The sequence below is a fragment of the Geotrypetes seraphini genome, chromosome 11 (genome assembly GCF_902459505.1).
Source record: "Geotrypetes seraphini chromosome 11, aGeoSer1.1, whole genome shotgun sequence".
Lineage (NCBI taxonomy): Eukaryota > Metazoa > Chordata > Amphibia > Gymnophiona > Dermophiidae > Geotrypetes > Geotrypetes seraphini.
In genome coordinates this window covers 50,475,314-50,491,711 of record NC_047094.1, presented here as the reverse complement: position 1 = coordinate 50,491,711, position 16,398 = coordinate 50,475,314, and the positions used below count along the sequence as shown (strand labels likewise).

At 42.1% G+C, this 16,398-nt stretch overlaps 1 protein-coding gene across 1 annotated transcript in view; it reads right to left on the bottom strand.

The window, feature by feature from the left end:
- The window catches only part of LOC117345622 (major facilitator superfamily domain-containing protein 1-like), a 47,824-nt gene that overhangs the window by 14,068 nt on the left and 17,358 nt on the right, over positions 1–16,398 (bottom strand). Inside the window, exons 4-10 of the mRNA XM_033914528.1 lie at positions 15,996–16,051; positions 13,709–13,852; positions 12,714–12,872; positions 9,869–9,984; positions 8,031–8,131; positions 7,246–7,357; positions 2,609–2,746 (exon numbers count right to left, since the gene is read on the bottom strand). Of these exons, the coding sequence (XP_033770419.1) occupies positions 2,609–2,746; positions 7,246–7,357; positions 8,031–8,131; positions 9,869–9,984; positions 12,714–12,872; positions 13,709–13,852; positions 15,996–16,051 (826 nt within the window). The remainder of the gene's footprint in view (positions 1–2,608; positions 2,747–7,245; positions 7,358–8,030; positions 8,132–9,868; positions 9,985–12,713; positions 12,873–13,708; positions 13,853–15,995; positions 16,052–16,398) is intronic.

The window sequence follows — 16,398 nt, the reverse complement described above, 5'->3', positions numbered from 1 at the left end:
TATTTTTGTGAGTGACCATAAAAAAAACTGTGACCGACACACCTAGAACGTATGAGTGATTGCTCATATGATCAGCTTAGAGCAGGGGTGTCAAATTTCTTCCTCGAGGGCTGCAATCCAATCGGGTTTTCAGGATTTCCCCAATGAATATACATGAGATCTATTTGCATGCACTGCTTTCATTGCATGCATATTCATTGGGGAAATCCTGAAAACCTAACTGGATTGCGGCCCTCGAGGAGGGACTTTTGACACCCCTGGCTTAGAGGGACATACTGTAGGGCTAGATTACTTTAATTCCTTCTTTAATGGCATGTGTTAATTCATCCTGGTCCAGAACACTGCCTTTCAGCTCACTATGATGTTCAAATCATATGATTAATTTTTGGAATACCACTGGCTATGAGTTTGATATAAAGTTCAAAATTTTATGAATTGGTTTCAAACTCTGTGGGCAGCACTTTCATATCCCTTATTTCCTCACAACAGCTGCAATCACCTAGTGACAGGCTGCTTGCTATTCCCCCTCCCTCACAGGCATGCTTAGTTTCCACTAGTGCTGCCCGATTTGCCGATTCAAATCAATTCACATCAGTGAATCAATTCGAATTGATTCACTTTCTTAAAAAAAAAAAAAAAAAAATCGGACTCACTGATTCAGTGAGTCCTGAGCGGGTCTCCTAAAGCAAAGCAACAGTGGCTGAAGGGAAGAGGCAGCACCTGGCCTACCTCGCCGGGGCCTTCCCTCTGCCGCATCATTGATGTCACTGATGATGTGGCAGAGGGAAGCTCTAGAAGGGCAGGCCAGAAGAAGCCTGTTTTGAGCACTGCCTTTTCCTGCCAGTCACTGCCACCGCTATTTTGGGAGGCCCTTATATCAGATCGCACGAGGGGGGTTGGTTGGGAGATGCTGCACAGAGGGGATAGGAGGGATGGAAAGCTACTGCACAGGGCAAGGGAGGAAGGGCTGGATGGAAAGCTGCTGCGCATGGGGGAAGAGAGAAGAGGAAGAACTGTTGGACATGGGGTGGAGGAGAGGAAGGGAGAGATGCAACAAAAAGGTAGAAAGGGGTGAGAAGAAATCCTGCATATGGTGGAGGGGAGGGAGAAGAGAGAGGGAGAAATGTTGGACATAGGGTAGAGGACAGGGAGAGATGGTGTATGGAGAAAAAGAAATATTGCACATGATAATTGAGGGAAGGAAGGGAGAGATGCAGTATGGAGGAGAATAGAGAGGTTTGACCCAGGGCATAAGGCAGGGAGAGAGAGAAAGAGAGATGGTAAACAGTGGGAAAGAAATGTTGGATATGGCAGGAGAAGGAAAGGTACAGAGATGGAAGATGGATGGTGAGCACCGAGAAAGAAGAAAACATCAAATGGGCAGGAGACCCTGTGAGTGAGTTAACAGAAGATAAACAGAAACCAGAGCCAGAGACCAACATGATTTGAATAATAAAATGATCAGACCACAAAAGATAAAAAAAAATATTTTTAATTTTCTATTTTGTGATTACAATATGTCAGATTTGAAATATGTATCCTGCCAGAGCTGGTCTTGGAGAGCATGAACTAGGACATAAGAGAGAGGAAAAGTCTTTTTTGTCTATTTTGTTTACACCACAGCGCTAGCATGGAGTTGGAGAGAGCAAAGGGAGGTGGGGGTGGGTGAAGAGGCTACAAAAATAAAACCCATCAGAACGTCTGGGAGGGAAAAGTGAATCGAAAGGGAAAAAAAAAATCAATTCAATGGGCTGAATTAAATCAAGAATTTTTTTCCCTGAATCGGGCAGCATTAGTTTCCACCCATGATTCTGCTTTTTATATATTTTAGCTCCATTATTATGGAACTTTCTTCCCAAATATCTCTACTGAGATTCATGGCTTCTCTTAAGGCCTACAAACAGGCAGAAGCTTTTGGGGAGTGTTAGTTTTTCTTTAGAGGAGTATGGTCTTTTTCTTATCTGCTTGCTTTTTTAACTTGTTATGCAATATTGTTTACTGCTATGATATTTTATGATTGGCGATATATTACATCTGGTAATAAAAAGGCACCTTAGAAACGTATGTCACTATTGGCTCTTTAATTTGGAGATAGAGAAAGCAGCATCAGATTCACAGATTTATATTTTAACCCAAGTAATATTACTAAAGTTCCACTTGCCCGAGATCATCTCAGCCAAACAACCACTCTTTGTTAAACAGATATAGGCTCAGGAGTAAAAGAAAAATACTACTTCATAGATAAGGTGCTGGAATTTCATATTAAAATGGAGAAAGCAGATACAGTAAGAGAACTGAAGAAAGAATGGGCTAAGCATGGAAGATCGCTAGATATGAAAGGAAAGCCAAAGATGAACCATGGTCTGTGACCTTATAACCAGAAGTTATACTCTGTTATACTCTGTTTCTGTATTTAATGATTGGTATGTTACCCTGATTTAGAATGATTTTATTGACATATTAAAAAATTGAGAAAAGTATATAAAAGCCAAACATACGAATGATTGAATCCAAATTTGCTAAATGCATTACCATCAAGATATCTAAAAGAAATCTCAGGGAATAGCAAAAAAAATAAAAAAAAGCCAGTAGGGGAAATTGAACTCACCGCAGCAAAGGAGTAGGTTATCCCCAGCCAGAGAGTAGAAACCAGAGGAGGGACAAATGTGAAGGCCAGCAAGGCAAAGACTGGAAGAGTCATCACAGCACACAGGATGGCAAAGATGCCTCTCAGCCCAATGTAATCCTGAGGAAGAGAGAGCACTGGATGAGATATGATGCAGTCACACTAATCATCACCACCGGATTTCTCAGCATTACCACTATTCTCATGCCCGAGCCAAAATACACAGCAGCCAACATTTCGGGGTGAAAATTGGAGATAAAGTTTTATTTTTCTGTGACTTTTTGAATTTCATTTTACTTCTTAGTTTCTGATTTGTATTTCTGAACAGAGTTAAACTTGGATCTCAATAGAAGGAGCCGAGATCATCATTTCAGAACCCATGTACTGGTGTTCATTTTTCTTTAAGCCACTTTTTCCCTTTCAGTTTCAGCAAGCAAAACAAATGTCATTAGAAGCAAGCATGCATCTTTCCTGCCAGTTAGGCAGGTGTATGCCATGTGCTCCATAGTATCATTTCATTTGTTTTCTTCCACCCCACTGTTGGCTACTATTGGGATTTACATCTTTCTCCTCCTCATAATGGCTGCGATTTGACTCAGTTTAATAAGGAACAAGCTCAACTATTCCTGCTTTGACTATTGTTTGTATGTTTGGATTTTCTTGGGAATTTTCTTCAACAGTATATTCAAAGATTTGGATATAAAGGGAAGGAGGAAAATGAAAAAGATTAGGCTCTTGCCTCGCTAATATCTTTTCTAGTAGATAGGTGTTGTCATTCTGGACAGTATTCTGTAGGATATTCTTCCCATGCTTGTGAGCCATGCAGAAGGAATCCATTTCACGTTTTCAACTTCTCTTCCTTCTCCAGAGAGCTCTAGGGTGGGGGTGGCTTCAGTATGTACCAAAGCAGACGTTAGCCTTATATAGGAACACATAAAAAGAAAGGGGATGGGGAGACTCCCTGAACTACAAATCTGTTCTGCTTTGAAAGTATAACAAACATGTGAAACATTATAGTTGGTGTGTACATATGCTGTTTTTGGTTATAGCAACTACTAAGTTGTATACTTATATCCAAAATTGTTTTAAAAATAATTAAAATATTGTTATTGTGCTCAGTCACCTCCACCAAGATTTACAAAGGAACCATCATGGCACAATAATGTTCCTATTCCTCACTAATTTGCTAAATTACTTATTTGTTGTTGTTATATTATGTATATCTCTGGAATATATTACTTTGTACTATACCCCCAAGAATACAATTCAGATGTTGCTCTTATATGAGGCTGTGGTGTGAATAAGATGTAATTCAAATGCATTTCCAGCTGTCCGTGATTGTCTAAACATTATAGTTGAACAATCACATTGAGGGATACGAGTAAACAATGTTTCTCAACAGGGAACACCTGGCTTGGTCTCCGCGAGTGCGGGTCGCCGGACTGGATGGACCTAGGGTCTGATCCGGCGAAGCCATTTCTTATGTTCTTAATCAAAATATTAAAATAACCATACCAAATTAGAAAATTTCCCTGTAAGTGTATTATCAAGTATAGGAATTCAAAGCAGTTTTTTTATCCATCTGAGTTGTCTTTTTTCCCCCTGAGTGATGAGTCTTGTTAATTCTTCTTGTCCTTATCCCTTCAATCATGCACGGATTGTTCATACTAGCCATCTCTTATTTCATAAGAGATAATAAGAACATAAGAAGTTGCCTCCACTGGGTCAGATCAGAGGTCCATCGCGCCAATGGTCCGCTGCCGCGGCGGCACATCAGGTCTGTGAAGTGGTTCCTGACCATTTCTGTAACCTACCTCTACATCATACTAGGTCAGACTAATGGTCCATGTAGTCCAGTAGCCTGTTTTAGCAGTGGCCAGTCCAGGTCACATATACCTGGCAGAAATTCCTCTGAATTGTTCCTTATATTCTGATTTAGGCCACACCTTTTTCAGTAGTAGCTCAAACTGAGAGTTACATTCAGGTACATCCTCTCTGCTTATTTCTTTTTCTTCTCTGCCCTGTATTGTGGACTTTAAGAAATTGATTATGGACTTTTAAGTTAATTTTTTGTTCCTTTTTAGTTTGTTTATTCTTTCCAAGCGTTATGCTCTTTTTTTTTTTTTAATTCTATACATTAGAAAAAAGAAAAGACCACTACAACAACCCCACCACCACCAAAACAAAACCTGGAATTCTCTCGTAGTCATTCCTACCATCTGCCACATCTTCAATCTGTCTTCTACAATTGTGCCTACAGTTTTAAAGTGTGCCATGATCACATCTGGGCCCTGCGTGTTCTATTATTTCATTTTCTTCCTTCCCTTTACATTTAAATCCTCGAATGTGCTGTTCATGCACATTGCCTTCATTTCTTGACATAAAGCTGTTCTTGATGCACTCTAGTCTGACTTTCACCCTCTTTATTCCACTGAGACAGGCCTTGCCAAAGTTTCCAATGTCCAAGGTTGTAAGCCACTACTCAGAAGTCTATCATGACTGTCTGTTATTTGACACTGTTGTTCACCCATTAGACCCACTGATCTCTTGACATTCATGACTCAGCTCTATCCTGGTTCTCATTCTAACTTTCATATTGCATTTTCAGCATTGTCTCTGAGGAAGTCTCCTTCATAGCTATCCCCCTTTCAGTGTCCCTCAGGACTCTCTCTCTATACGCGGCCTGTCGTTGACCTTATAGTCTCCCATGACTTCTAATAACACCTTAATGCTAACTCCCCCCAAATTTAGCTTTCTGCACCCATCATTCACGCTCAAATTTTAGTTTGCCTGCCATTGCTACTTGAATGTCCTGCAACTACCTAAACTTAAAACATGGTCAAGAGCAATTTCTCAATATTGTCCCCAAATCCATTTCCATCATCTCCCTTCTCTGTATCTCCATGAATAATACAACTATCCCACCCAATCCCCTCAGCCTGTAACTTCATATTTTATTTTCAATATCTTCAAAGTCCAAAGGAGAGCAACGAAACTGGTAAGAGGGCTGGAACACTGCCCATACGCCGAGAGGTTGGACAGGCTGGGGCTCTTCTCTCTGGAAAAAAGGAGGCTCAGGGGTGATATGATAGAGACCTTCAAGATCATGAGGGGCATAGAGAAGGTGGATAGGGACAGATTCTTCAGGCTGAAGGGGACAACAGGTACGAGGGGGCATTCGGAGAAACTCAAGGGAGATAGGTTCAAAACAAATGCAAGGAAGTTTTTCTTCACCCAAAGGGTCGTGGACACTTGGAATGCGCTACCGGAGGAAGTGATCGGGCAGAGTACGGTACAGGGATTCAAACAGAGACTGGACAGATTCCTGGGGGATAAAGGGATCGTGGGATACTGAGAAAGTATAGAAACCCAACCAGGTCGTGCATGTGCAAGACCAGAGGGCTAGGACTTCGATGGGAAGATAGGACTCATCAGGAAACCAAGGTGGCATGGGGGCCCCTTCTGATGATTTAGACAGGTCATGACCTGTTTGGGCCGCCGCGGGAGCGGACTGCTGGGCTGGATGGACCTAAGGTCTGACCCGGCGGAGGCACTGCTTATGTTCTTATGTTCTCCTGTGCACATATCCAAAGCATGCAACATCTTTCTTTCTTACTTTTTCAAAACTCATCCTTTCCTCTCTAGGCACAACCAGAGAACATTCATCTAATTCTTTGTCGCCTTGGTAGATTCCTGAAACTTAATGTTGTGCAGGACTCCCAAACCATGTCTTGCTATTTCAATCTGTTCAAAAGTGTGCTGCACGGTCAATTTTCCTCCTCCATTGTGGTGACCCCTCTACTAAAAAATCACTACTAGCTCCCAGTTTATTCCTGCATCCAAGTTCAAGCTTCTTGTCCTCACCTACACAGTCTTCACTCAGTATCTCCTCCTATATCCATCTCCTGAACTCCTCTACTCAGGTAAGCTGCTATCTATACCTTTCTCTTCTTTCACCAAATCCTTTACCAAATGCCTGGCATGGCCTTCCCAAATATGGTGCGTCTAACACTCTCTTTGGCCACATTCACGTGCTGGCTTAAGTGCCTCCTTTTTGAAATTGCTTTCTACTCCTAATCTACTTCTCTCCCATCAATCCTAAAAGTTCAAGGTTATTGCAGTTCATGTATCTTGGGTCAGATGGTGGGCTTCATAGGTTGAAAGGTGTCTCCTGAAGTAGCGTTATCTATAGCAACTATATTAGGTCAGTGTCTACTTTCTCTTCCAACAAAACTTTATATTACAGATTTTACTGTAACCAGCCATCTGCTATTGGGTGACATGAGCAAGGAGAATAAAGAAATGCAGTCAAGCCATTCAACCAGCATTTTAGGATTCAGGTTTCCGCCCTATTATACAAATATTCTGATCTCAGTGTCTGTTGAATATACTAAGTTCACTGTCTTTTCTACAGGTCTAAACTGCCATGTACACCTTGTAGCGCTATCCAAATGGTTTAATAATAGTGTATTCTTACCATATCTAAGAATACACTAACCCAACATCTATCCTGCAGAACTGTTCTAATAGACCTGTATTGACAGCAAATGATACCTTGACTTGGCAAAAGAAAGGTCTGGCATCTCCAATCAGGTAGCATTCCCCTTTTCCCCACTTACAATTAATATTCCCACTGCAGCGGAGAGGACAAGGGAGCTGTCGTAAACTGCACCAGCGATGTAAGCGGCTCCCTGCTGTGTGTAGTCAGGGTACTTATCCTGGATAAACTTGCTAAATATATTCCAAGAAGAAGAAAAAGAAAAAGAATCAAGACAACACTGATTAACTGTGGATGCAGATTTTTTTCTGTGTGGTCAGTAAACTGCTTAGACTATGTCTAAGGAGGGAATTAACAATGCCAGTGACTTTTCCCCAACGATCAAGACAGAAGTTTATTATAAAATTTTAAAAATTATGACTACAGACCTATTTTCAAACATCACAGAATAATATTAAATATCTCCCCAGTAGGTTGTGTATACAGACCTATTTTAAAACATAGAAATTTAAGAAATGGAAATTTTAAAAAAAGGGAGGGAAGGGGGAGGGATAAGATTTTAAGTAATGTGCAAATGATAGTCTATAAGTGATATATGTATTGTTAATATGATTGAATCTATGTAACACTGAATGTAATTTTAAAAATAAATAAAGAACATTAAAAAAAAAAAAAAAAAAAGGTGGGAGGGAGGTTCTGTACATTTTTATAATAAATCACACATTGAGCATTCAGAGTTCCTTTTACAAAGTCATGCTAGAGCTTCCTGCACAGCAAATGTGATGAAGTCCATAGGAATTGAATGGGCTTTGCTGCACTGGCTATGCACTACCAGCGCAGCTTTGTAAAATGAGCCCTTTGGTAGGGGTAAGCTGGCATTAGGAATGGTTCTTGTGTTTCAGTTACCTAGCATCAGCCACGAAGGGGAAAACCCCATTGTAGAAAAACATGATGGTGAAAACCAGCAGCCAGTAGCGCAGGGGCAGACGTCGCACATCATGGACACGCTGGAACACAAGATAAGTGCAAGATGCTCACAAGTTCACAGGATGAAGTGAATACTTTCATCAGAATTTCCCTCTTCTCTTTCTCCCAAACTCCTGCTCTATAAACCTGAGTGAGAAAATAGTTGCTTGCTGAGATAAGATTCTGTGACCTGTGAGACCCTGAAACCATGACCTTCAGCGAGCTCAAAGCAAATCTTTAGTATCAGTACTAGCCAGGGGTAATTCACTGCAAGGCAAGCACACAACACAAGAAATGCTTCAAACAGGCATACCTGTTTGAATGTTTTGTTTGCTAAAAGGTGCCCTACAATATAAGCAGGGAGAACCATTAAGGCACAGTAATCCAAACGACATGTAAAGGCTCCAATCGGAGACAAGAAACTGCCTCCAGGTTCAGTTCTGTTACTGCAATTAGAACTTCTTATGCAATAAGGCATCATCATTTCTTCACTCACCTTTTCCATACCTGCTTTCCGTTATGCATTGCTAATTTTTCAACAAATATGCTCCTTTTAATATTTTCCTTACCCTGATCTACAATATCTCTCTGTTCAACACTTTTCACATCAGTATACTGGTAGAACTTTCCCTGGACTCTGCATTTAACTGAAGCAGGCATAGTAGACTGCTTTAAAATTTGTAATTTTTGTTCAGTTTTAATTATTTGCCTTTTCTAAATTTAAGCTCCTTGAGAGTTACATACAGATACAGCAGGGGATTTCCTTGTCCAAAAGAAAAATCTACAAACTATATTTTACCTGAAACAATGTAAAGGTTAGGCAACTTGACCAAGGTTGTTGTCTGAAGGCTCACAAAGGGATGTAGGGGAGGGTCATTGGTGTGGGCAGACTTGGTGGACCTTGGCCCTTATCTGCCGTCACTTTCTATGTTTCAGATCCAAGTGTAGGATCTGAACCATGAGCTGACAGTCTTCTTTTGAGACTTGAGGGTAAAAACCTGACAATACTACAAATTAATACAGTCATCCAATCCCTCCTAGAGATAACTGCATTGCATTCATTAGTACAATAGGATTAAAAAGCAAAACACACAGGGCATCAGAAACTAAAAACTTGTTTCAGATTTTAGCTCTCATTCCCCTACACAGTTCAAAGAAATCATAGAAATGATGGCAAATAAAGACCAAATGGCCCATCCAGTCTGCCCATCGACAGCATCCACTATCTCTTCCTCTCCCTGAGATCCCACATGTCTGTCTCACTTTTTCCTGAATTTAAACACAGTCTGTCTCCACCACCTCTACTGGGAGACTATTCCACGCATCTATTACCCTTTATCTTTCATATCATATAGGTCACTGCACAGCCTAATGATAAATGCAGTGGGCTGAGAGCCAAGAAAGCCAGGTTCAAAATTCAAATCCCACTTCTGCTCTTTGTAATCATGGGCAAGTCCTTTAACCCTCTATGATCTCAGTGAGATTGGGGTAGGTGATTTCCCTAGTACTACCAAGAAAGGCAAGAGCTAAATCTAGATCCCTTCCCTGAAATTCTCTCAGTGAACCCCCCGTCCAAAAAACCCCCCTAAAACCTCAAGATGTGACAGTTTGAGGTTGCTTCAGCCCCCTCTTCTGATTACAGTTAACTACTGCACATCTTATAGCACTGAATGCATTAGCTTCAGCATTAAAAGCCAAATGGGTATATGTGGATTTCTTACTCTTGCTACTGGTACTTCTGACATTTTGAAACACCTCCAGTTCTTAGCTACACATACCACTTTCTTGGCTTCCTCTTGGATAGTACCATCCAGTCCCAGTTGTTTCATACCCACTTTGTCAAGGGTACTGACTATGATGGCAGAAACAAAGCCCAGCACACACAGAAAGGTACCTGCAAAGAGAGAGGAGCCCCAGCAAGAATCACAACACCTCTCCAAGAAAACAAGCTGTTGAAAAGTCAACCCACACGTGAGGCTCCAATGCATAAACTTACATTAATTGACCCATATTTGCTGCAATGTCTGTATGTGATGAGGAGATACTGTAGGTTCACTGGAACTATTTATTTACATTTACCTGAAGGAAGTGCAGTTCTTTGATCTCTTCTGATAAACCCCCGATGCAGCCCTTCTAAGGGTGAAATGTGGCCACATTGGGTAATTACTGTCATTTTAGATTTACAAGAGTTGCAGTGACAAAGTTTGGATCTGTTATCTACTTTTTAATCTATTCTTTGTTACTGGTCTTCTCCTGTTTGTGCACTTTATTTGGACATTGCACATACTATTAAGTCTCAAAAACAGTTCACAAAGGCCCTCTTTTACTAAACTGTGGTAGAGGTTTCTACCATGGTCTGGGGTACTGAACGCTACGACGCTCATAGGAATTCTATGAGCGTTGGAGAATTTAGCGCCCCGGGCCGTAGCAGAAACCTCTACCGCAGCTTAATAAAAGAGGACCAGTGTAAATAAAAATCAAATGAACAGACCATACAAGAATAAACCCCCAATTCACAGGACTCCCTAAAACTCCGCCTTCAAATATAAGTTTCCTTAAAAGCTATTTTAAATAAATAGGTCTTTTGCTTCTTCCAAAAGTCCACAAGATCTTTACAATCCTGGGTTTCTCCCAATAACCAGTTCCACAGATCTGGTCCTACACGAGAAGGCCTCCTCTCGTATCTTAGCAATATACTTCCCACCCCGACATTATTCTAATTGCCGTGTGTGGCCTTAAGAAAGTCACAGACCTCAGAGCGAAATATTTTCATCCAAGTATATTAAACCCTGTAATTTAGTTTATAAATTATTTTTGTCATCTGAACACAGAATCATGTCTATTATATATACATAAAGATCTATGAATTTTGTTATTACATATATTTATACTCCATCTCTCTAAGAACTGAAGATTAAACCATCATACAGTACAAGTTGGTTAAATGCCAAGTCTTGGGCACAGGACATGGTGAGGTTACCATGACTAGTTGAAAATCACTCAGTGAAGCAGTATGTATACACTGGTGTAAGGGGGAGGGGGACAGGATGGACCAACCTGGGTGTCAGCACCTTTCCTGGTGACCCATCAAATGCATGAAGGACATTGACATGCTGACAATCCCGCCCCGACATTTGCACGCTGGACAAATGCGCACCGCCCTTTTACTTCCCGTTTCCACTCTGAGGGGGGGAACCCCCCACTACACTTACAACTCCCTCTGCTGCCCTATGCTTTCCCGTTTGCTCTCCGAGGGTGTGTGTGGGGGAACCCCCCTTTACTCAAGCACTCTCGTTCAGTGGGTGTGTGCAATGCTTTGCCAATGTGTTTTTTAGAAGATTGCTGCAAACCCCCCCAATACACTTACAATTGCGCCCCGACAATTCCACTCCCTTCATGTGTGCACTTATCCGTGCGCACATTTGCCGGAACAAAATTGTCGGGGTGCAATTGTTCAGCGCACTACTGTTGGTGTACCCTTTCCTCACCTCCTGCCCATATCTCTTCAAATGTTCGCCAGCTGCGATGACACAGTGGTTGTTACCCGTGGCTAGCCGCGGGTAACCCGCCAAAATGGTGATCAAAAAAAAAAGGTCACCGCGAGATCAGGGACAAGGCCATTCACTGCCCCGTAGAGCGGTGAATGGTTAGCACGCGCGGTGAATGAGCGTTCGATCCGGCAGTTCCCTCTCTCCCACCGGCCATGCATCTCCCTCCCTCCCTCCTTTTCCCCTACCTTTTCTTGTTGAAACTGGCGATTTCTATAAGGCTATGAGCTGTATTACAGCTGGAGCCTTGAAGTTGTGTCGCGTTGCCTGATGGAAAAATCTCCTCTGACGCAACTTCCTGTTTCCGGTGCGACTTCAAGGCTTCGGCTGTAATACAGCGCATAGCCTTATACAAATTGCCAGTTTCACCACAAGAGAAGGTGAGGGAGGGAGGGAGAGAAATGCACGGCTGGCCGGTGGGAGGGAGCTGCTGGACCACATGAAGGGTGCTGGGGGTGGGGGGATGGAGAGGAGAAGACACTGAAGAAGGGGACGGGGCGGTGAAAGGGAGAGCGGGGACGGTGATGGGGCGGTGAAGGGGACGGGGCAATGAAGGGGACGGCAGGGATGGGGCGGTGAAGAGGATGGTGGTCCGGGGACGGGGCAGTGACGGGGACAGAAATTTTCCCCGTGTCATTCTCTAAGCAGCATCTCATACCCATTGCTTGTGCCACATGTTTGCAGGTACCAGGAAGTGATAGAGGAAAGGATGAAGCTGGAATGAGCAATGGATAAGAGATGCTGCTCACAGCAGGTAAAGAGATATGGGAGGGGGGGGTAACGACGTTCGGTGCAGTGATGCCAGGGGAGGGGGGAACATATGGTACAGCAATGCTGGGCTCTTCTACCCCAGGCACAAACTACCCTCACTGCACCATACCTGTATGTAATATTTAAACCGGGTTACCCACTTTACAAAGCATGTAAAAAAAATTTGAATCATTAAAATGCAAAAAAAAAAAAAAAAAGTCATTTTTTTGATAAGACAAATAGGTTCAAGATAATCAGATACACTACACATTTCTTTTTCTAATGGCAGTGACTTTGCATTTACAGCAGTAAGGTACAGACTCACCTCCCCATAGCGTCCACTGTATGCCAAAATAAGACTGAAATTGGTGGGTGAAGAAGAAGTTAAGAACACTTCCAAGACGGGAGAAGGACAGTGTCAGTCCAAATGCTAGTGCCAGTTCTTTCCCTTTAAACCAGAATGCTGTAATCCGGTTCTGCACAACTGAGTGATAAGAAAATAAAACAGATGTACAGGGACAGTTTGGTCCAACAATGCATGATCTCAAAGAATGGGTCCAGGAGACTAGCCAATGTACTGCCCCATAAATAGAGACACATATGCCTCACCTTAGCTTTCCTAGTACGATGACAGACACTATATCCATGACTTTACTAGAAAATGGCTTATCAGCTGTGCTGGGAGATAAAGGTCTAACAAATGAAGGGGAAGTGGCCAGATAAATTACTCAGAAAAGCTGAAAAGAGATCTTCAGCATCTTCTTTATGCACTGCTGTGGAAGGTAAGGGACCTTACTCAAACAACACTGCCGAGGTCAATTATGTAAAGGAGAACTCATGCAAGGAAGTACAGAGCCAACAATGAAAAATGAAAAGACATTAATGTATTTGTCTTTGGAATCAAGGAACCCCAAACCACAATCCCAACATAAGCAGATGAGAAAAGAGGATTCTAAACTAAGAATACAGGACCTAAGGAATGAGATTAAGACTGTATTATTTGAAAAATTCATTTCTTAACTGAAGTTTTATTCATAACAAAAATCTTATACTGTCTATACTCTAGGTAACATTATGTACTTTTACTGCTAACATTTTGTCCTTCACTGATTGTCCAGTTTCTCTTCTGTGTAAACCGCCTAGAAGTCGTTTGATTGTTGGCGGTATAGAAGAATAAAGTTATGTTATGTTATGAGGCCAGGTGAAATTTTCCCCACTATATGAGATGATGGCAGCGATGATATACTAGGAAATCTGCCCTTCCCCAAAGGTTCACGACCCTTAGTGTGCCACAAATAGAGGAGCTGGCTGGTTCCTTACTGGTTAACGACCCATTTCCAGATCCAAACAGCAGGCGTCCTATCAGCATCAGTGGCAGGAGGTATGATGTCCCCTTGAAATGGGAGCCCAGGGCAAAGACCGCAGATCCTAGGACGGTCAAAAACGAGAAAAGGAACACACCAACTGCAGAGCAGAGGAGAAAGGAAGGTTAAAACTGGCAGTTACAAATTAAACAGAATTCATTTCAAATCAGCATATTTAGTGCACGGAAACATCTTTACTGAGATCATTTCATACTAGAAGAGAAAAAAAAAAAGAAAAGTTTCCAAATATTTTGTTCCTTCAAATAATGTCAGTATGCTTAAATACTATACATACATACAGGATATCCCCATTAAAAACAAACCTGATGACCTAGGAATTAGTAGCTTTATTATTCACATTTAAGTCTTGCAATCCATCTTTTACATCAAAGCCATTTTATGAAAGGGACAGCATAAATTACTCTCTCCAAGTCTTGTTGAGTACTTTCATGTGGTGATCCCATTGTAGAAAATAGTTCCTTCTATTAGTTTAAGCATTAGGTGTTAGTGACAGCAGAAAATCTTCAGACAGTAACAATATCCCTGGGGTAGCAACTTGCCACAGTGAATTTGTTGAGGGACCCACTGCAGCAGGAGATAAACCTCAGACACTAATAAAAGTTAAGAGGACTAAGGGCTAGATTCACTAACCTTAGCGCTCTGTGGGCGATCCGCTCCGTGGCCGGCCGACTAATCCACGTGTCCTCATGCTAATGGGACATGGATTGCTGCAGAGTGATCCCGACGCATGCGCAGACCATCTTCTTTGTCTGTAGATGGTCTGCGCATGTGTTTGCTGTCCATGCTTTTTTAAAAACTTTTTTTACTCACGGGCCCGTGGTTTTAACCTGCGGGTTTAAAGCAGGTTAAAACCACGGGCTCACTCTGCAGGAAAGGGCGGCAGAGCAGGAGAGTCAGGGCTGCAGATTGCTTGACTGACTTTTCCCTAAAGCATTTTCTAAAAAGCAGTGGGTCCTTTGGGAACCTTTGGGTCCTTTGGGAACAAGCGTGAAAGAGACTGCACTTCAAGGGTGCCTAGCTTCACTTCCGGTTGCATCAGAGGAGAAGCTTTCACAGATGCACGAGACTTCAGGCTCTGGCTGCTTGAACAAATTAAATTAAACCGCGCCACAAAGATAAGGGGAAGGGAGATGCTCGGACTACATGAGTGGGTGCTGAAGGGGGGTGGAGAGGTGCAGATGCTGAAGGGAAATGGGGAACAGAGAGTGGGGAGAAGATGCTGGAAAGGAAGAGGACAGAGATGCCAGACTATGGGGGAAGCGGAGGGAAGAAGATGGGTGCCAGACCTATTGGGGAAGGGGGAGAGATGGAAGGGAGAGGCACAGTAACAGAGCAAATGGAAGAGGCATAGAGAAGGCAGACAGTGGATGGAAGGAATTGAATGAGGAGAAGATGAGGAAAGCAGAAACCAAAGGTAGAAAAAATTATATTTATTTTCTTTTTTTTTTTTTTTCTTTAGGGTAAAGTAGTATATTAGTTGTAGTGATAAAAAATTATAAACAAAGCCCTGCCAGCTGAACATCTTTCTCTAGTTCAGCAGCCAGAACTTTGATTTATATAATGACAATTGTACAGAATATTGTTTCTTTTTATATTTTAAGAAAATAAGTTCAGTATAAAACTATTCAAGGTTTGTGTGGATGGGATCAGATGGTTTGTGGGGAGGGGACCGAGCTCATGGGGATGTGGACGATCTCACGAGGACGGGGCAGAGACGGGGGACAAATTTTTTCTCCATGTCATTCTCTACCCTGATTATAAGGAGACAAGGTTAGCAAATAAATTTCGGAGACAGATTGTACTTATCATACGCTCTGGAGAGGGATAGGCTTAGGAGTGAAATTCATTACTGTCTCGGTATGTGCAAAAAAAGCCCCATCAAATTTGGAAAACACTTCTGATGCTGGTATGATGATCTGCTCTTTGTAAGGGATAGGTTTGTTTTATAAAATGGACTGAAGAATGAAATTACATAGATTAAGAAAACTTGTTGTATGACAGCATAGGACAGATATGTCTGATTGTGAAAAGTGTCACTAGGCTTAAGAAAGTGAAGCACCAAGTGGGCATGTGTAATCCTAATATTAAAACTAGTAGCAGCACCTTCTAACAAAGACCTTTGATAATCAGACACAAAATTTTTCATTGTGGCCTAGAACAATTAAGGGCAAAGGGAAAAATTTGGAAGAAAAAAAAAAAAATTGAGAAATAGGATTACTTACAGCGGTTTCCAAGTTTATCAATGAGGTATCCAGCCACAATCACTACCAGTGCATTTCTAGAAAAGAAAACAGACATCCTCAAGTTTCAGATATAAGAGCAGGACTGGAAGAAAAGAAGGGCTGAGTGTACATCTGTTAAATACATGAAAGAACCCCCCCCCCCCCCAAACACACACAAATGAAAACCATTGTTCAGATAAGAGTCCTTGCTGCCCTCTGATCTCCATTCTGCTTGTCACCTCTCTGTTCCCTTCCTGACACATCCCTCCCTCCTCCAAGTGTCCAGTGTGTGGGACAGCATCAGTCTATGGTCTCTTCCCCCTCATGTAGTCCTCCAGAGTCCCAGCCGACCAACAGAGGGCAGTGATGTAAACAATTCGGACTAGCGGGGTAAAAGAACTAG